We start from the raw sequence: 21812 nt of genomic DNA on the forward strand, positions 1-21812 counted from the left end.
AAAAAAAAAAAAAAAAACAACACTGAGATTCTATCCTACCCAAAAAAGAATTGGCTATCATCAAGAAATCAAACAACACATTCACTGTTTAACAAACAGGGTCTGTTCCCGTCACCAGGTCATTAAATGAATTATTAAATGAGGTCTGGATGACCTTCCCCACCCATGCTCATATTTTGATACTCACTGAGTTCCTGGTTGGTCGGCATACCCTGAGCCACTCCGCTGCTGGCCTCTGGAGCCGTCTCTGGAAGGAAGGAAGTAAACTCTCTGTACCACCACTCGGACACCCACTTCTGAATATGGGGCAGCTCCCTGGCTTTCCACCACATCCAGGAGAGAATTCTTTGAGGAAGCGCCAGCTGTGAGGTGCTGCTTTGCCTCTTCATGCCCATGGGTGCAACCTGCACTTGTGGTGGCCAGGCCACTATGTACAACCTGGCCAAGAAAGCAAAAGGAGCTTTTTCAGTTTTGCCTACAACATCATGTTACCCACCAAGTAATTACTTGAAGAATCTTTACTGAACTGAAGGAATGGTGAAGATAAAAGCAACAAATCTGTAGTGGGAGGCTCTCTATGTCTGTCAGGTAACTAGTCTACCGAGGAGGGACAGGTAGATGACAATAATGTGGACACCAGAGTGTTTCCTACCAACAGAATTCCAGCATGGACAGTCCTGCTATTAAATACCTTATGGTAATTAACCATTGTTTTTTTTTTCTTTTTGAGGTGACACATCTAAAAGGACAAAGTAAAATACAAAGTAAAAGAATGACAAGGGTATAATAAAAATGAAGTACTTTATTAAGTGCTCATATATGCAAACTACTAGACTAAATGTTTTGCATACTCACATATTCTCCAAATTACCCTATGCAATAATATCAACTACTGTTAAGACAACAATACTTCTAAAGTGTTTTCTATCTTCCAGGCTCTATTCTGGAAGGACAAAAAATTAATGTTTATCCTCATAATGACTCAACATGGGATACAATATCATTATCTCAATTTTTAGGCAAAATTGAGATACAAAGAGACTGCCAAACGTCACCCAGCATAAAATGGCTGAGGTAAGATTTGAACCAGGGCATATTGTACCAAAGTCCACATTCTCAACCATTATGCCACACAGCAGCTTCATTGCCACTGTTATGAGACAAAATTATACCTAATCAACTTCACATTGCAGAACTGTTTAAAAATGTACTTTGAGCCATATTTTCAGTGTTATAATTAAATTGATTAGAGCTCTTTCCTTTTCAGTAAGTCCTTCCATAAACTTCTTCAAATAGATACTGGAGACTTTTGCTTTGATATATGGCACAAACAGGGTGGCTGGTGCAATGATATACCCCTGTAATCCCAGCTACTTGGAAGGCTGAGGCAGGAGGATTTCAAGTAGGAGGCCAGCCCAGGCAATTAGCAAGAGTCTGTCTCAAAATAAAAAGGGCACCCTGTGAGTTCAATCCCTAGTACTGAAAATAAAGGAAATCAAAGCAAACAAACAAAAAAAAGAGTAAAGGTTTGTGTAATTTTCCCTTTCTTGATATGTCAGTCTGAACGTTTTGTTTTGTGAAGGTTTCTGTAACCTTCTGAGATTGAGGCCTGCGTGGTAGAAACAACACTGACTCCCAGAGCTGAGACTGTTTCTATGGCACACAGCATGCCCACTGTCAGTGAATTTTAGTGGTTCCCCAAATTCATCCTAGCAAATGATCATGGTTCAGGGCCATAAAAATTCCAAAAATCAATCTCTAGGGTATAAGCACCAGTTTATGAAGCTCTTTTTAATCTCAAGGGATATACATTTTATGGAAAAGAAAAACAAAGATTAAAAAAAAATAAAGACAGACCTAAACTTCTTAGCTGTAAGATACGAACAGAGAAAATACTTTCATATATTTTAATATATTGGAATAAAGATTAAAAATGCATAATGAGGAAGATAGTGTTAAAAGACTGCAACTAAATACTGACCTGAACTACAATGTTTTCAAGGATAACATTAATAAAATGTTCTAGAATATATTTTTAGAGGAGGTCCCAAAGTGAACATCCTCATAACCTATATCCTTTCAAATCCAGTCTCAAATATTACTGAAAGCATAAAACCTCTGAGCCAATGAGACCTTACCTGGATTTCAGGTGAATTATCTGTTATACCCTTAATTCTAAATATCTGAGCCAAAATGATGTTTCTTCTCGGAAGGGGTGTATCCCGACAGTACACATCATAAGTTGTTTCTGAGTCTTCTTTGGCAACAAATTTCTGACAAAAATAAGTATTCAGAATAACAGGACAACTTCCATTTGGGATAATAAGTTTGTGCCTGGGAAAGAGAACAAAATTGAACATTTTATTTATAAAGTTGAATTATCCTTTATATTTTGCTAAATCAAGAATGTAAGAGCATAGCTGGGCATTGTGGCACACGCCTGTAATCCCAGCACTCGGGAGGCTGAGGCAGGAGGATTGCTGTGAGTTTGGGACCAGCCTGGACTACACAGTGAGTTCCAGGTCAGTCTCAACTACATAGTGAGACCCTGTCTCAAAAAAACCCAAAAAGTATGTAAGAGCAATCACATACCTGCTACTGACAGCTGAGACCACTGTCAGCTTGTACAGTGACAGCCACCCCTAATGATGGGAAGGTAAGAGCAGGCCAGTACATGGAGGGACAGTATTCCTACCAGTAGACCTAGGACAAGCCAGACCATAGAGTGACAGCTGCTCCTAAATGATGGACAGCTAGGACCAAATCAGCCTGCAGAGTGACAAACAGCTGCCCCTAATTTTCAAGTGTGGTTGTCAGGGAATCTGACTACTTTTCCAGTGAAATCCTGTGTCAGGAATGGAAGAAGACCATTTAAATTATCAGGCTTGAGCTCCCTCAGGCCAGTTCTCATGCTCTGTGCCCTTCCTGAGAGAAATGCAGAGAATGAGCAATGACTATCAACGGGCACAAGAAAGTACTCAATGAATTAAATATTATTTATAATCAAACAGAGATATTTAAACAGTTCTAATTTTCAAAGAACATAGTATGAGATCACAAAGGAACTTTTACTTTTGCTAGCAAACTGGCCATATTTAACTGAAATGCCTCACACTGAAGTAAAAAAGGACTGGGAATATACTAAACAAAATTCTCCTGGTTCCTTTCGGTCATCTGAGAGGTAAAACACTTTAATAACCACCTCTCAAAACAAGAGGGGCTGAAAACAAGAAAAAATTAGGACTTCAGATCTGGGAAAAGAAATAGACATACTTTTGTCTATTTTTCTTACTGAGTACAACTAAAGTGCCTGACTTAATATATAAAGTATATGATGACCACAAGAAAACACTGAAAGGTGGAGAGAAGGCAGACCAGGCAGCACCCAGAAACTTCAGGAGCCAAAGCTCAGAGGAACTGAAGAATGATACAGCATTATGCCTCTAGGATTTCTTTCTGCCTTGCCCTTATATCCCAGACTTGGAGCTAAATAAAACAGATGGCCACCTGGAAACAGCAATAGGTGCTGATCCAAAAAAAGCCCCCCACCTAAAGCCCATTTTCTTTCATCAAAGGACTAAGAAAGGGGCTAATTTAGCAAGGCAGAAAATATTTGGATAATAACTTGTCTACTCTGGGGAAATGCCACAAGAAGCTTGTAAAAAGTTCCCACGCTTTCTATTAAGGCCAAGTGGAGAGACCAGACTTCTACTCTCACTGTTCTCTAGTGAAGAGCCCCATTTGCCAGGTTGGAGTAGGGTGAGAAGGTGGGGCAAGAGAATCCCTGTATGCCTGCAATGAGTACACCCTCACTGTGAGAGCGGAGACTAGCTCAGTGCCTCTATTGAACCCTCACCTCATAGTAATAACCTCCAGTAGTGCCACAGAAAGCTTAGAAAGTTAGGACTATCACCACTGCCCAGTGTTGTCAGGGGCAGCCACCTGAGAGGCAGCCATAAGGCACCCCTGGCTCTCCCAGCCAGGGTATTATCAGTAGAGCTTTGCAGGAATGCAGATCCCTGTTCAGGAATTTCCTTCTCTGTCTCAGATATCAAGTGCACCTGGCAGTGACAGCCTGTCCCCATCTCCTCTTACAAAGTAGTGTCAGATGAAGCTACCTAAAACAGGTTTAAATAAGACCCAGAATCTCATAAGATTTGGGACATTTAGCACACCATAAATGTCCAAGTTTTTATCTAAAATAATTTCTTGTACCTAAGAATCAGGAAAAATCTCAACCTCATGGAAAAAGGGCAACTACTAGATGGCACTGCTGAGATGACATACATACATGCTAGAATTATCAGACAAAGATGCTAAAATAGCTATTATGCAAATGTTTCACTGAGCAATTATGAGTGAACTTGAGACAAATAAAAAAAGATGTCAGCAAAGAAATAGAATATTTTCTAAAAGTGGATGTTTCAGAACTACAAACCAAAATGTTATAAAATATCAACATCAGAATGGACGAGTCACAGAAAAATATGAATGAATGTAGAGACAGAATGAGAGTAAATACCAAATAAGAAGGGGAAATATAGACTGGCAAAACAGAGCCTCAGGACTGTGGGAAGAAAGACATAAAAGGAAAGATATATGTAAAATAATATAGGCAAACAGAATGTCTTCCTACTATACTTAAATTTTCAAAATTATGACTATAACAAAATTTATTATGCTTTTTTTTGGGGGGGTACAGGGGATTGAACTCAGGACCTTGTGCTTGAAAGGCAGGCAGTGGAACCACTGAGCTAAATCCCCAGCCCTATTAAGCTGTTTAATGTGGTTCTAAATGAGAAAATACTAAAAACAATCATTTTAAGAATAGGAGGCTAATGAAATATAAAGGGACACAGGCTTCTACAATTCACATAAACAGACAAAATGTTGACTCAGTAGACTGTGACAGGTTATGTATATTTAATGTAATGCCCAGAGTCATCATTAAAATAGCTATAAAAATATATACACACAAAAACATTATAAATAAACCAAAGTGAAATTCTAAAAAATGTTCAAGTAGTACCCATGAAAAGTCACATAAAAGAAAACAAAGGGAAAAAGAATAAACAGAAAAAGCAAAAGTAAAAAAGGCAGAACTAAGTCCTAACATATCCATAATTACAGTAATTGTAAATGGTCTAAATAAACAAATTATAAGACAGATTGGCAGAATGGAATAAAAATGGGATCTATCTGTATGCTATCTCTAAGAATAAGAGAGACAATGAAAGCAAAATGTTGCAAAAGATATATCATGCAAATATTAATCAAAAGATGAGAAACTATGTAAACTAGGTTTTAGAGCAAAGAAAATGACACTCAGAAGGATATCATATAATGATAAAAGGTCAATCCATCAAGAACATATAGCAATGTGTATTTGCCAAAATGTGTGTTTACCAAACAACAAAGATTAAAAACAAACACAGGAAGGAAAAAAACTGAAAGAAAAAAAATCAACAAATCCACAATTACAGTTGGAGATGTTTAACGTTACTCTGTCAACATTTGATAGAACAACCAGAGAGGATATTTGCAAGGATACAGAAGAAGACAACATGCCATCAATCTATAGAATCTAACCAAATATTTCATCCAACAACAGCAGAGTACATATTCTTTTCAGGTGCCACTAGACATAAGAGAGATCACATTATAGGACATAAAATAAATCTTGACAAGTTCAAAAAAATTAAAATAATGTAGAATATTTACTTTGATCACAGTAAAATCAAACTAGAACTTGGTAATGGGTAATATCAAAATTTATGAACCCTTGGTAATAATACAACACACTTCTAAGCAACACATTGGTCAAAAAAGAAGACTCACTAAAAAATTTAAAAATAAAATGGAAATGAAAATTTAAAATATCAAAATTTGTGAAAAACAGCTAAACCAATACTATGAGAGAATTTTATACTATTTAAAGCTTATATTAGAAGAAAAACCTCAAATCAATAATCAAAACATTTGAAAATAGGAAAACAGAGAATAAACAAGGCAACAAAAAGTTGGTCCTTCAAAATGATTCACGAATTGACTCGCAAAAAATGAGAAGATATAAATTACCAACATCAAGAATGAAGATATCGGGCTGGGGATTTAGCTCAGTGGTTCCGCCGCCTGCCTCACAAGTGCAAGGACCCGAGTTTGATCCCCAGCAACAAAAGGAAAAAAAAAAAGAATGAAGATATCATTACAGACCCTGTAGGTATCATAAGGCTAGTACAGGGCTACTATCAAGAATTCCATATACATACATTATAACAACTCAGAGGAAATGAGCTAATTTCTTAAAAAGAATAAACAACTATGATGCACTGTATATAAAACATTACTTGAATAGTCATGTGCTATTGATTGGATGATGAATGTCCCCCTAAGGCCCACATTAAGTGTTAGCCCCTAGGATGGTACGACTGGGAGGTGGTGGAACCGTTATTGGGAGTATTTAGTCCACTGTGGGCTCCTCTTGAAGGAAATTGTGGAACCTTAGTCTTCTTGCACTTTATACATCCTGGCACTTAACATAAGTGATTTTGCTTCACCACTCTTCTAATCATAATGTATTGTCTTGTTAAAGGCCCAAATAAAGGGGCAAGTTAGACTGGAACATTCAAAACTGTGAGAAAAAAACCAAGCTTTTCTCTTTATAAGTTTATTGTCTTAAGCATTTTACTAAATAGATGAAAACAGAAAAACATACCTTAAAAGTATTGAGGAAAATAAATTTCTAATTTTTAAACTCCAAAAGCAGTATCTATAACTCTAGATACTTTCACTGGAGAAAATAAGTACTAACACCAATTCTGTACATCCTCTTCTTGAAAGCAGAAGAAGGAAGCACTTCCAAGTTCATTCTACAAGCCCAGTATTACACAGATATCAGACAAATAATAGCACAAGCTGCAGACCAAAATATTTTAAGACCACAAACATATCTCTGTAATACCAGCACTTGAGAGGCTGAGGCAGGAGGATCACCACAAGTTTTGCTAGCCTGAGCTCAAAACCACAAAATATGAGTACAAAAATCCTTAACATGGGCTGGGGATGTAGCTCAGTGGCACCATGCCCGCCTGGCAAGTACAAGGTCCTGAGTTTGATCCCTGGTACCAAAAAAAATTCTTAAGAAAATATTAGCAAACAGAATTCAGCAATATGTAAAAGACAATTGCTATAACAAGTGGGGTTAACTACAGAGATGTAAAAAAATCTTATTTACATTTAAAAAAAATCACCTTCACCAAGTAAAAGGCTAAAAAATAAAAATTATATCAATTGAAGTAGAAAAAACATTTGATAAAATTCAATACCCATTATAATGAAAAACTCAGAAAGTGAGAAATACAAAACTTTCTCAACCTGAAAAAGAATATGAATAAAAATTCTGTAACTCACATAATGAATAAGTACTGTCCACTTAAAATGGAAGTAAGGCTATTTATTTCTGTTTCGTATTGATTAATTTATTTCAATTTTCTTAATCTCACCTTTTTCATATCTAAAGTGAGGTTAATAACTACTTAATAGTATTTCTGTGCCATTATATGACTATACATGTACTCATATTACAAATCAAGAATGGAGACCTGTATATATTAGGATTAACACATACAGTACTAGCATTTTTTTCTTTTTGACTGGATATGGAACCCAGGGACTTCACACTGAACTACATCCCCAACCCATTTTTTCTTATTTTGAGAAAGGGTTTTTTGCTACGTTGCTAAATTGCCCAGGCTAGGTTCAAACTTGGGATCCTCTTACCTCAGCCTCCTCAAGTGCTGGAATTACAAATCTGTAATTTGTAATAATCAGGCCTTGCTACAGTAATTACTTAAGGAGGAAACTAATATTATTAGATATTGTCTATTTTTGAAAATATCTCTGTTGACAACTTCTCCAATGTAAGATATCTTTGAAAAATTCAGTTTCTCTACGTTCACAACAGTGTATACATTCTTAAATAAAACTGGGTAATCAAAGACCTTAACAATGTATAATGTGTGTGTGTGTGTGTGTGTGTGTGTGTGTGTATTTCAACAAGGCCATTGTTAAGAATCTATACCAATGAAATAATCAGATAGGGAGAAAAACATGTACAAAAACATCCATCAAAATATTATAGTGAAATATAGCAAAGAATTTACATTATTTGGAAAAAGCATGAAAAAGTTACACAAATGATGAAAGTTAAAATCATAATTCAGGGGCTGGGGATTTAGCTCAGTGACATTGTGCCTGCCTCACAGGCACAAGGTCTGGAGTTTGATCCATGGTACCAAAAAAAAAAAAAATCCCTAATTCAAAAATATTTGTAATGCCATTATAAAAAATGTTATTATGAGTAAGAAATAAACCTCAACTTGGCAGAGGTATGTGAGCCCAAAATGGTAGGACTACATTTATTAATGTAATACTCTTAAAAAGAGAAAGTGCTGAAATGATTTATCCCCCCAAAATTAAGCAATTTATCCTTAAATGAAAGGATTATATACGGTAACTATATTATTCTTTAATACAGATATTCAAATAAATTTATTATTTAATGAGATTTTACCTGGATAAATAATTTCCTATGTATAACTGAACAAAGTGGCTAAGATTGAATGATGTAGCCCAGGTTGGTCTAGAACTCACAGCAATCCTCCTGCCTCAGCGTTCCAAGTTCTGGGATTACAAGTGTGTGCCATCAAGCCTGCTTATATTTCTAATTTGGTTTTATAATATAATAGTATGATCTGTCTCCACAGGTTGGTTTATGAATCTAGCACTCAAAAGTAGTACAATGCTATAACTAGGTTTCTCATAAGTATGGTTTTTCTTTTTTGAGATAGGGTCGTCCTGTGCAGTTTGTAGTTTGTGCTGTCCCTGAATTCACTAGATAGCCCAGGATGTCCTTGAAATAATAATGGTGCTTCATCTGTGTCACATTCCCAAGTGCTGGGATTACAGGCAAGTATCACCATGCCCAGCTCATGAGTATGGTTTCTGAGTAAAGAATTATACTTGATCTGGGCTGGGGATTTAGCTCAGTGGCACCGCACCTGCCTCGCAAACACAATGTCCTGAGTTTCATCCCCAGTACAAAAACAAAAGAGAATTATACTTGTTCTATTCAGTCATGTTTCTTGAAAATCAAAAGCAGCAATCTTTATACTGAGATACAAATAAATTTATTAAGAAGTGAAGTGCATAAAGTACTCCTGAAAGAAAACAGGTATCAGTTATGACTAGTTTCTATTTTAAAGGACCATTCCAACCCTGAGTTATGTACCATGTCCTGAATATAAGTCTAAGTATATTCCCATGGTTTCCAGGACTACTCTTCCCCAGGTCAACCCTAAATGTTTATCTTACAGTCTTAGTCCAATGTGACTCTAAGGCCTGGAAATTGAACCAAGAACTAGCAAATGCTAGGCAAGAGCTCTACTACTGAGCCACATTTCTACCCCCTAATTTTTATTTCAACAAGTTCCAAGGTAATGCTGATGCTACTGATCCCATCATCATATTTTGAGCATTGCTAGCCATACACACACACACACACACACACACACACACACACACACACAGCACCATTCACTCAGGGTTAAGGGTAATAGCTCACTATTTTATGTTTGAGCTCTTGCCTAACATGCTTGAGGCTTTGGATTTGAACCCTTAGCACTGTACAACAAAATAGAAGAAAACAAAACAAACAGAATGTGTTTCACTCAACCTTGTCAGCAGATCAAACACCTGCTTGACTCTTGGGGTTTACTGAGCATGACAAGAAGCCTTTCTATACAGCCCTCCTGGTTTCACCAGACTTGGTAGGAACACACCCTGCTTGGTGGCCCATTTACACCTGACTGACCTCTGCAGACACTATAAGCATAGAATTTTGGTGCATTAACTTGCTAATGCAAATGCCTGACTTTCTAGCTCCCTAGTTAACAACGAAGATCTCATTCTTTTTAACAGAAGAAAAGGTAAACACTACACGTTTTTTTTTTTTTTTTGAGTCAGGGTCTTGCCATATAGTCCAGGCTAGCCTTAAACTTGTGGCAATCCTCTTTCCTCAAATTCCTACATACTGAGATTATAGGTGTGTGCCACAATGCCTGGCCCATTTTTGATTGAGTTTACAAAGTTGCCTAAGTATTTCATCTCTAGTCAACAATAATATACATTTTTAAAAAGAAACATCCGTTTTTCTATCTATTCAGAGTAGCCGTGTGATATAGCTTGAAGAACATAGAATATGAAGCCTAACCACATGGATTCAAGTCCAGTTTTGTCACTTACAAGCCAAATGATCTTGTCTGTGTCACAGAAATTAACAATCCATCTTATTTTGTATAAGGGTATATAATACATGTTAAACCATTTTAAGGCAATAATGTGGAAATATTAGATTATATTAGACTGCATTATAGGAATGGTATTTATTATTCCTCAAAGATCTTAGGTTCATAAGGATTGTTCTTGAAAAATCTCAATAGTTTCTCTTGCTGTGAGTGGTGGTACATGCCTATAATCCCAGCACTTGGAAGCTGAGGCAGGAGCATAGCTGCAAGTTTTGAGGGTAGCCTTGGCTAGATGGTGAGTTCAAGGACAGTCGGAAATACACATGGGACCCTATTTAAAAAAAATAGTATCTCTTACAACAAATAATTTAGAACTATAATTTGCCATTTAAAATTATTTAAACAAAATGAATATTTTAAACTGTGAAAATTGAGAAATTTTTTGTGTACTTTTAATCAGAAATATATGAATTTTCAAATTTATGGGTAACAAAGCCCATTTTAATTCCAGGATGCTAATAAGCACAAACTCAACTGTGGGAATGATCTTTAAAGAAAATGGAAACTCAGGAAGGAAAAATGAGTGGCAATTCTCAAAATAAGCAGGGGTTAGAATGAATGGCTCAAATTTTACTTAGACTTTTTTTTTTTTTTTTTTTTTTGTACCAGAGATGCAACTTGGGACCTTGTGCTTGCAAGGTAGGTGTGGGCAGCACTGACCTAAATACCTGGCCCTAGGCTAATTCTTATTAGAGCTTTTGAAGAATAAAGTGGCTCAGAATTGTCTGAACAATCAGATTACCAAAAGACAGCTCTTAGGCCCTCTGCACTTTATTCAGATGAATATTAATCTTGAAAGAATCATATAATTAAAAATCAACACAGGTAAAAAGGTATAAGCATAATTTAAAATGTATAAAACAACAATTCTAGCAATGATCACCTTAATACCCATCACCTCAATAAAAGTTGACAGTGTTCATATGTAAAATATTTTAATGATTGAATGTTTTGATTCCATTAAAGTACAGAAGCAGAAATAAAACCTGACATGGCACAAGATATGAAGAAAAGACTACATACTTGACTAGTACATGAAGATACAAAGGAATAAAACAAATCAAATGGACTAAACAATGTTTTGTTTTCTAAACTCCACAAAATATCCTAAATTGAACTTTCTGTTGAAAATTTATGAAGAAATTCAGAACAAAAGGATTCACTCTGTTCATACTGAGTGACAGTAAAAGAAGTTCGGGAAAACACTGACCACAAGAGAGCTGAGTAACATAACTAACATAAAAGAATCTACTGACATAAAAGAATCAGTAGAACAAGACTAAGAAACAGTTGTCCTCAGAAATCACAAAGCAAATACTAAGCTTAGTTTAGCTTCAAAGAGAATAAACCTCAGTTAAACTAGATCAGTGTGTAAGATTGATTACAGGACAATGCTTCAAATTTTAAAAGAAATAAGAACATTCTTGTATTAAAACTATACCAAGAAAGCATAATTTCTCTTCAATGGCATAGACTGCTTTCATAGGCAAATAAATTAGGGCAATAAGAAGGGCAAAAACCTCAGAATGTTACATAGAACAAGAGCATAGCAAAACCACAGCAGGGTGTGTCATATGCTAAAATTAAAATAAATACCCCAAGATGAACTTTCAATGACTGCGAGAAGTAGAGTCAGAAATACTCATGAAATATTTTGCTACCAAGGAAGCTACCTATGCTGCTGGACAAAAAAAACTTTCTCTGAGCCTCTAAGTAGCTGAAGGCTAAAGTCCTGCTGAGGATCAATTCAGGAAAGAGAACCAGGTTTTTTTGCTTCTCCTTTGATTTGTTTTTGTCCCCTTGGTCCATGCTGGCGAGGGTAAAGGGCAGATTTGGATCCTCTGAAAATATCTCTCCTTGAGAGCTGTGGTCTCAGATGTTAGGTTGTTACCCACAAATGAGGAGGAAGAACAAAACAGCAGTTGGTAGGGCTGAGGGTTGCTGGGCAGCCACCGTTCTCATGATAGAACCTCCACCCTGCCTTTTCACAAGAGGATTCCTGAGCATGCCTCACCTGAAGGTGAAGTGTATGGCCACAGAGAAGTCAATATGCCATTATACTTTAAATCTTCAACTGTGAAGTTTAGGAAAAAACCAACAAGGCTTATATTTTAATCACAAAGAGTTGACTTCTGCACTCACTCACATGTCCAAATCTTCCTAGGGGCCAATACACTCAGCGCTAAGATTTCCAGGGACAATCAAGAAATGTTGTTCTGAAAAGCTCTCCATGTAAAAGCTTTGCTTTATACTTTAGACAAATTCTTTTAAATTAAACCTCAAGTCATTTTGTATTTCATGATTTTTTTCTTAAACTTACTGTCTGAAAAATAATTTAAGTGATTTATTTTTAATTTAATAAACTAAAATGTTCTTGTTTGTTAAAATAAAGACAAATAGGGGCCAGGGATTTAGCTCAGTGGTTCTGCCGCCTGCCTCACAAGTACAAGGTCCCAAGTTCAATCTCTGGAACCAAAAAAATAAAAATAAAATAAAGACAAATACATAAAATTTTGTTTTCTCAAGGATAGAGTCCATCTTTTCTTCTGGACTGCATTTAGTGGGCTTCCATAGGGACAAATGGATCAATATATGGGAATACTCAGGGACACAGAAGCCATTTGAAGCCGTTTTCTCTTTTAGTTTGTTTTTAAAATATTTTTTTCATTTGCAAAGCACATCTTCAAAGGTAACAATATGGAATCAGTTATGCAAGTATTAATATCTTCTTTTGTAAGTTTATTACTGCTAACTTCTAGCAACTAAATTCTTGGCTCCTTAAAATTTATAAAGATAAATGTTAATATTATATAGAACCATTCTGCTGAGCTATAAATACAAAAGTATGGATTATCTAAGTCATCTTTATAAAAACAATTTGGTCACTGATACTACATTATAAATAGCCCACTGCACCTTCTTGAAAAAACAAAGCATAATCCAAATATTTTACATTCTCTTAAATATTACAGTGTTTCAATTAAAGTCTTCTCTAATATATTTACTGAGCACTTATTATATACAAGAGCTCACTCAGTACAACAAAGGATACACAGATTGAGCAGCTTTTATTTGACATCCTTGGAACCAGATGTGTATTTCTTGGGCTTAGGTTTTTTTTTTTTTTTTTGCATATACATATTATCTTGAAAATAGAAGTATAAAAACGAAATTCATTTATATTTCTTATACACATAACCTGAAGGTAATTTAATATAATATTTTAAGTAATGTTTCACATGAAAAAACATTTTTGACCTGAAGTTAAAGGTACATGCAGGCTCTTTCTTCCCTTAGGAGATAAATTGGGTCTTGTGCACCTGTGTTCTGACTGCAACCCATCACCTGAGGCAGGTGGGGAAGTTTCCACTTATGGTGCCATACTAGCACTCAGAAAGTTTCCAGTTCTGGAGTATTTTGGATTTTGAATATTCAGATTGCAGATAAACCTATAAATAACAATGGAATCAATTTGAAAAAAATGTAATCCATTAGAAGAGGGAAATAATGAATATTGCTATTGTTTTTATAATAAATGCTTAAAGTTTATTACTATAATGTTTATATTTTATACACCAATTAAACATTTTATAAAGAACATCCTTTTAGGTTATCTCATTTAGCCAGGCATGGTAGCACACACCTGTAATCCCAGCACTTGGGAGGCTAAAGCAGGAAGATTGCCATGAGTTCAGGTTCAGCCAGGGCAACCATAGAGAGACTCTGTCTCAAGAAAAACAATTAATTATCTCATTGGATTGCTGTAACCACCTTGTGTACGAAGGCAGGACACAGGACTGCCTCTTTGTAATTTCATTTATTATTTAATTAAAACAATCTATTTATTTTGTGTTCCCTCTGCTTTATTGAGGTGTAATGGATAAATAAATTATATACATTTAACAATTACAGCACCATATTTTGATATGTGTATACATTGTGAATTGATGGCTTCAACCGACTGCCATATCTATCACCTCATAATTTTTTTATGGATAGAATACTTAAGACCTACTCTTTTAGCAAATTTCAAGTCTAGAGTGAAATAACTATAGATACCATGCTAAACATTAGGGCTTTAGTAATTATTTACCTTACAGCTGAAAGTTTATACCCCACTGATGATATGTCCCATTCCCCATTCTTCAAGCCACTCTTCTATGCTGCTTTTAGAAGTTGAAATGTTTTAGATTCCATATACAAGTAAGATTATGGAGTATTTTTGTTTGGCTTATTTTCACTCAGCATAAGGTCCTCTAGATTCATTCATGTTGCTGTAAATGGCAAAATATCTTTCCATGCCTGAATAGTATTTTATTATGACTATATATACCACATTTTCTTTATTCATCAACTGACAAACTTAGCTGATCCCATATATGGTTCTGTATTGGCTGTTGTGAATAATGCTGCAGCAAATGTAGGAGAGCATATATCTGTATATCCTCTGGATGTGTATCCTGTAATAGAGTTGCTGGATCATGTAATACTTCTATTTTTAATTCTTAAAGGAATCTCCATCCTGTTTTCTACAATGGCTATGCCAATTTACATTCCCATTAACAGTATGTAAGTGGTCTCTTTTCTCCACATTCTTCTTTCTTGTTTTGTTTTTTTGAGACAGGGTCTCACTATTAGTTTAGACTGCTCTGGAACTCGTTGTGTAGCGCAGGCTGGTCTTGAACTTGAAGTGATCCTCCTGCCTCAGCCTCCAGAGTGCTGGGATTACAGTTTGCGCCACCACACCCGGCTCTTTTTTCCACATTCTTGATAACACTTACCTTTTTACTTTTTGACAACAGTTACCAAACAGACTTCAGATGATATTACATTGTGATTTTAATTTGCATTTACTTGAAGATTAGTGATGTTGAACAACTATTCATATATCTCTTCATTTTTATTATTTCCTTTTTTCTGCTACACTTGGGTTTAATCTTCTTTATTTCCTTATGGTGGACAGTTTACATTACTGGTTTCTTGTCTTTCTTTTCAATGTATGAATTGACATCTAATATCCTTCAAGCATTGTTTTGCTGTACTCCATAAATTTTAGTATGTTGGGTATTGTTTTCATTCTTCTCAAGTATTTTCTAATTTCTGTGATTTGTTATTTAAACCTCTGGTCATTTAGAGTGTGTTCATTTTTACATATTTATGAATTTTCCAGTTTTTCCTTTGTATTTTGTGCCTAGTTTTATTCTATTGTGACTGGAAAAGAATTATAAGGTTTGAATCTTTTAAAATTGATTAAGACTTGCTTTGTGGACTAACATTCTATCTTGTAGAACGTTTCGAATGCACTTGATAAGAATGAGTATTATGCTGTTGTGGGATAAAGGACATATTTTATACATGTCTGTTTAGTTTAATTACTTTGTAGTGTTGTTGAAATCCTCTATTTCTTTACTATGTTCTACCCAGTTGTTCTAAAACTTACTGAAAATGGAGTATTGATGTTTTTGCTATTATTATCTCTCTTTTTGATTCAGGCAATTTTGGGGGGTCCTTTATTAGGTATGTCTATATTTATAATTGTTATTTCTTGCTATATGGAACTTTTATCAATATATAATATCCTGGAGGGAGAGAGACAGAGAGATGATAGATAATGGGTACGCATGGCTAAAAGGAATAAGTTCTAACATTGATAGCACAGTAACGTAACTATGGTTGACAATAATTAATTGAATATTTCAAAATAGCTAGCAGAGATTTTAATATTCTTACCACAAATAAATTACATATGTGTGAAGGGCTACATGTGTCAATTACCCTGATATGATCACAATTGTATGTATGCAATGAATAGTCACACTATACCCACAGATAAATGACTATGTGTCACTTAAAAATATATTTTCAAATATGCTACCCTTTTTTCTCTTGTAACAATTTTTGACTCAAAGTCTATTTTGTCTGCCAATAATATATCCACCTCAGTTCTCTTTTAGGTACTATATGCTTCGAATAGCTTTTTGCATCTTTTTATTTTCAATTCATTTGTGTCCTTACATTGTAAGCTGAGTCTCTCATAACATACTGATGGTTTTGCTTTTCAAAATTCAACCTTCTATATCTTTTAATAATTGAGTTTTATCCCTTTACATTTTTCCCAATTTTTGTTATCAATTTACACTTAATGTGTTTTTATCAATAAAGAAGGATTTATTCCTGATTTTTACTTAGTGCTCCCTCCCTTTCTGTGGTACTGGGGATTGAATCGGGGCCTCCTCCATATTATATAAGTACTCTGGCACTGTTCTATATATCCCCAATCCTTTTCATTTTATTTTTATTTTTAATTAATTACATTGGTACATTTTAAGTATACAATATAATGACATCATTAGAAATTTATATCTTTACATAATATATCTTGGTTCTTATTTTTTCCCTGTTCCTCTGCCCTCTATCAACTCCTCCACCCCCCCCATCTACAAAGACTTTATTTCCATTTTTTATATTAATTCCATTCCCTTCTTTGCTTTCTCCAACCCTTCATACTTCCCCTTCCCCTTTGGACCTTTTCTTCATATTTCACATTATCTATTATGCCTTTTGATCCTTATTTGCATATTCAGTTTCTCACACCAGATAAACTATTTGGTATTTACTAATCGGTATTTATTTCACTTAAGAGCATGGCCTCAATGTATATTCACTTAGCTATACATGTCTCTAATTTTTCATTCTTTATGCTGAGCAGTACTCTATTTTACTAAAAAAACAAAACAAAATGCATTTTCTTTATCCAGTCTCTAGGAGATGGGCAACTGGGTTGTTTCAAAGTTTTAGCTATTATAAAACTGTGGCAATATAAACACTGGTGCATATATACTGTTGAGGTATGATTCTTTTAATTCTTTTGGGAAGATACCCAGTAGGGGAATAGCTGGGTTAAATGGGACCTCTAAAAGTTTTAGGTTTCAGAAAGAAAAAATTCTCAGTGCTAAAGCCAGATTTTTACCTGTAATGATGTCTAGTATACTATGCATATATTATTTTCAGCCAAAGAAAAATAAATAATTGACTTTTGTTATTATATTCTTTCTCTCTCCTTTCATACTTTTAATACTAAAATCCTGTTAAAAAATTAAACAATATGGAATTCATTTTATAATTATGAGAAAACAACATGAAATATATGTTAAAATAATATATAAAGACTGCATAATCATATAAAATGCTTGATAAAATATTAGGTAAAAATGCATAACGTAAAATGGAATAGCTAATTTTTTTTTTTAAAGTTTTTTTTGAGACAGGGTCTCACTATGTAGTTGAGACTGACCTGGAACTCACTATGTAGCCCAGGCTGGTCTTGAACTCACAACAATCCTCCTGTCTCAGTTCTGGGATTATAGACGTGTGCCATCACGTGGTATAGCTAATTTAATTGAAACATTAAAAAAGTAAAGACACAAACAGATAAGCATTAGAAGAAAATATGAAAAAACCTAGGTGTACAGTTTGAGTATTTCTTATCTGATAGCTTGGAGTAAAAATGTTTCAGAGTTTCGATTTTTTAAAAGATTTGGAATATTTTCATATACAAAATGAAATCTCATGGGGATGAATTCCAAGTCCAAATTAGAAATTCATTTACATTTCATTTCATATAAATCTTATACACACAGCTTGAGGTGATTTTACACAATATTTTTAATGCATTTGCATTTTGCCTGTGACATGTGAAATAAGGTCCAATGTGGAATTTTCCACTTGCAGTGTCATGCTGGTACTCAAAAACTTTCATATTTGGGCACATTTCAGATTCAGATTTTCAGATTAGTGATACTTAACTTGTATTATAATGGGAGAAGTAAATATCTTTTCCTTCATTTGGTACTGGGGATTGAACTCAGGATCTTGCACTTGCAAGGCAGGTGGTGGAACACTGAGCTAAATCCCCAGCAGCACTTTTCCATTTTTAAAAGTTACAATTTTTCCAGTATTATACCTGTGATATACAAAATTCAACAGAAATAATGTTCTTTATAGTAATATTTAAATTTATTAAAAATGTTTCTAAATGTCTAAAATGACAATTTTTAAAAAAGTAAAAACAAAGAAAACTAACAGTATTCCATATATACTACGTTCATTCATTCACTTATTTATTTATTTATTTTCAGTACTGGAGGTGGAACTCAACCTTAGATATACTTTAAAAACAGTGCAAACATTATTCTCTGTTCTAAATGTTTCTTTTTATTTTTCACTGTCTAAAGTATGGAAGTTCCTCAAACAAATTAGCTTTGGCAATTTTGATTTCTTTCACAAAAAAAGGCAATAAATCTGAAAGAAAAGATATCTGTACCAAATTTTGTTTAACAGATCTAGCACTTAGAAAAAATTGTAAGTAATTAAAATAATTATAAATGAGCAGCTCAGGCTAAGTAAGGGAATATGTAATTTCACTGTTTATCTGAAAAGTGATGAAATAATATACTCTTATTACATGTTTTATTTTTAAAATTAGTCAATAGTTTTAATGAAAATCTCATGTACACAATGAATTGTGAATTATTCCTAATTATACATAACTACTAAATTTTTGTTTCTTTGATTTTGGTTTTATAAAACAGGGTCTCACTATGTAGCCCAGGCTGGCCTCAAACTCACAGTGATCCTCCTGCCTCAGCCTCCTGAGTGCTGGAATTACAGCTGTGTACCATCACTCTTGGCTTGTTAACTACTAAGTTTTATAAAAAGTAAATATTTCAATAATTTCCTAAAAAGTATGAATAATTAGATTTAAATTCTCTTCATACTTTGTAGATTTTACTATACCACAGGATTAACTCCAGACTGAACAGGAAAGAAATTAGGTAGTCAGAAGGCTAGTCAGAGATCACGCTAAATATTGTAGGTGTTTCTGCCTTCTGTTTCCAATAAGAATTTTTTTTAAATTCAAAAACATTTCATAAAGACATTCATATATCTGACTTAAAAACATTTAGGAACTTGCTTAGTCTCTTACAGAAGTTGAAACAAATGAGATTAGCATAGAGACTATAAACTGCTCCATGTTCAGGAGAGTATAGAGCTGAGAGCATGCCAGACAAGAAAAAAACAACTTGGCTCAAACCATTTTTTTTTCTTTAATCAGTACACATAGGAATGGGGAAAAATAGGTCCTATTCTTCCAAGATTAAAAAATGGCAACTACAACAGCAACCTGGCTGTGGACTGTGAGGCATTTTCAGTCTTCTGACACCTACTAGCAACGATGTTGGCAAAAGCAGTCATCTGAGATGACAACGGCATATATTAATTTTCTCTCTGCCACTCAGAGGCTTTCTACTGCAGTGAGGTACTCTGTATGTTTAGCCCAAAATAGTTCAACTGGTCTCAGTCAGAGGTAGGGCGGACAGAGAGAGAGGAGAGAAATTCTTTCCCAAAGTCCACATGAATCTCTTAAGCACTGCCATGGTCCCAGGACAGGTCAAGGTTCTCTTCCTCTGGCTTACTTCCTCTGGAAACTAAGTACTGTACTTAGGTGCTCTCAGATTTAAACAGACTTCAGAACCTGTCTCACCCTCCATTTGTTATATGGGCAACATTAATGTCACCAAGTTACTTAAAACTAGGTATCTAAACCAAAGGAATATTATGACATCAATAAGACAGTCATAAATACCAACTCAGAAGAATGGAGAAATCTACATTATATAATGTCAGATAAAAAAAGAAGAAAATTGGGCCTTGGGCTGTAACTATAACTACGTAAACTCATACAGGAATGTGATCATTCCAAGATACATATAAAATGACAGAAAGGAAAGAAACAAATCCTTTTATAGTTACAGAGTAGTACATGATCATTATATAAAACCTGGAAAAATCAGAAAGGAGAAAATAAGCATAAGACAGACAAAAAGGACACTGGAATAATCTCTTTTCTTTGAATACATTTGTAATCATGCTTCACAAACAAAATTCAGTATTCTACTCTATATTATTACATGAGAATTTTTATATCCACCTAATTAGCAATAATATAATTTGTCAACTATTATTTATAAGCCCCATGCTGACCTACGGAAGCCTTTATATATGGGATAGGCAGCAGAGGGCCAGTTACTGAAAGAGATTATATAAAGGATCTCCAGAAAAAGTGAGGAAGATGGGGTGAGAAACCCACAGAAAGAGAGAGGTAGATGAGGTAAGGAACCCCCAAGATAGGTAGGAAAGGGCAAGAGAGAAGAGAAGCAGACAGAGGAAGGACAGAGTGGAGCAGAAGAGGGACAAGGGAGTGAAAGGTGAGAGGTTCTGAGGAGAGACAGAGGATAAGGTGGAGGTAAGCAAGGCTGATCAGGTCCTAGCTCAGTAATGGCAAAGGCAAGGCAAACAAGATGAAAGGTAGAAAAAGCCAATGGATTTAAAAATTAGTTGGTCAGGATTTTACCACTGGGCAGCCAATTTCAGTAGAGAAATGGCAACTAAAAGTCCAGTGTAATGGCTGAGAATAGGATACAAAATCTGCACATGGAAGAGGCTATTGGCCTCTTCTTCAAGCGGTCCAGGGAGGTGAGCCTTGAGGCACAACTAGTAGTATAACCTGGGTCTAATGTGAATGCATGCACTATGGAGCTGTCATTAAAACGACACTAAAGAGGGCCAGGGATTTAGCTCAGTGGTTCCACTGCAAGTGAAAGGTCCTAAGCTCCATCCCCAGTACCAAAAACACAACAACAACAACAACAACAACAACAACCAAAACATTAAAGACTATTAAGTAACTGTTTTGTGCCAGGCACTGTACTAGACATACTGCTGCTTCAGCTCAATGAAATATCATGGCCACCCTGCAAAGTAAATGCTATTATTATTATTACAAGTTTAAAATTAGTAAACTGAAGTGGAGAAATTAATTTACCAAGATGACAAATCTAAGAATGGAGAAGCTGGGTTTGAACTACCTTTGTCAGGTTAGCTAATGCAGGACTTAGAAAGGGAACCCTCAGACCAAAAAAGAATAGTCTTGGCTTCATGATATTGCAAAGACCCCAAAACAGACTGTTTAAAGAAAGATTATTTCTTTGGTGGAAAGTACACACAGATTCTAATTCTTAAAATGGTAAAATATAGTATTGCTGCAGACTTAAGAAGGGCTAGATCACACTAAGATACACACAGAGAGAACAGAGGAGAAGAGCAATGGAAAAAGGAAGTGTTTTTCTGATGATGAAAGTCATGTGGCCATAACAGATAACTTAGGAAAGCCAGAAAAGAAGAAAAAAGTTATTATTAGGTAGCTGGTCATAATGAACATGAAATTCTGTTGTAGTACACAAAAGTAATTAAATTGAGCTTCCTAGACTCTTGTCCCTGAGCAAACCCAAGAGATTTGGGGAAACTCCTTATGCTGTCTGAACTTCTTTACTTAGCAGAAACTGGGAAGCTTTCAGGAAACGAAATATCCTAAGGAAATTGCCAGAT

General features: G+C 35.0%; 1 protein-coding gene across 1 annotated transcript in view; it reads right to left on the minus strand.

Annotated features, from left to right (window-relative positions):
• The window catches only part of Spidr (scaffold protein involved in DNA repair), a 331648-nt gene that overhangs the window by 128905 nt on the left and 180931 nt on the right, over window positions 1–21812 (minus strand). The window contains exons 6-7 of the mRNA XM_033760739.1: window positions 2139–2334; window positions 188–438 (exon numbers count right to left, since the gene is read on the minus strand). Of these exons, the coding sequence (XP_033616630.1) occupies window positions 188–438; window positions 2139–2334 (447 nt within the window). The remainder of the gene's footprint in view (window positions 1–187; window positions 439–2138; window positions 2335–21812) is intronic.

This window comes from Fukomys damarensis, unplaced genomic scaffold (assembly GCF_012274545.1).
Source record: "Fukomys damarensis isolate Sample0158 unplaced genomic scaffold, DMR_v1.0_HiC HiC_scaffold_5, whole genome shotgun sequence".
NCBI lineage: Eukaryota > Metazoa > Chordata > Mammalia > Rodentia > Bathyergidae > Fukomys > Fukomys damarensis.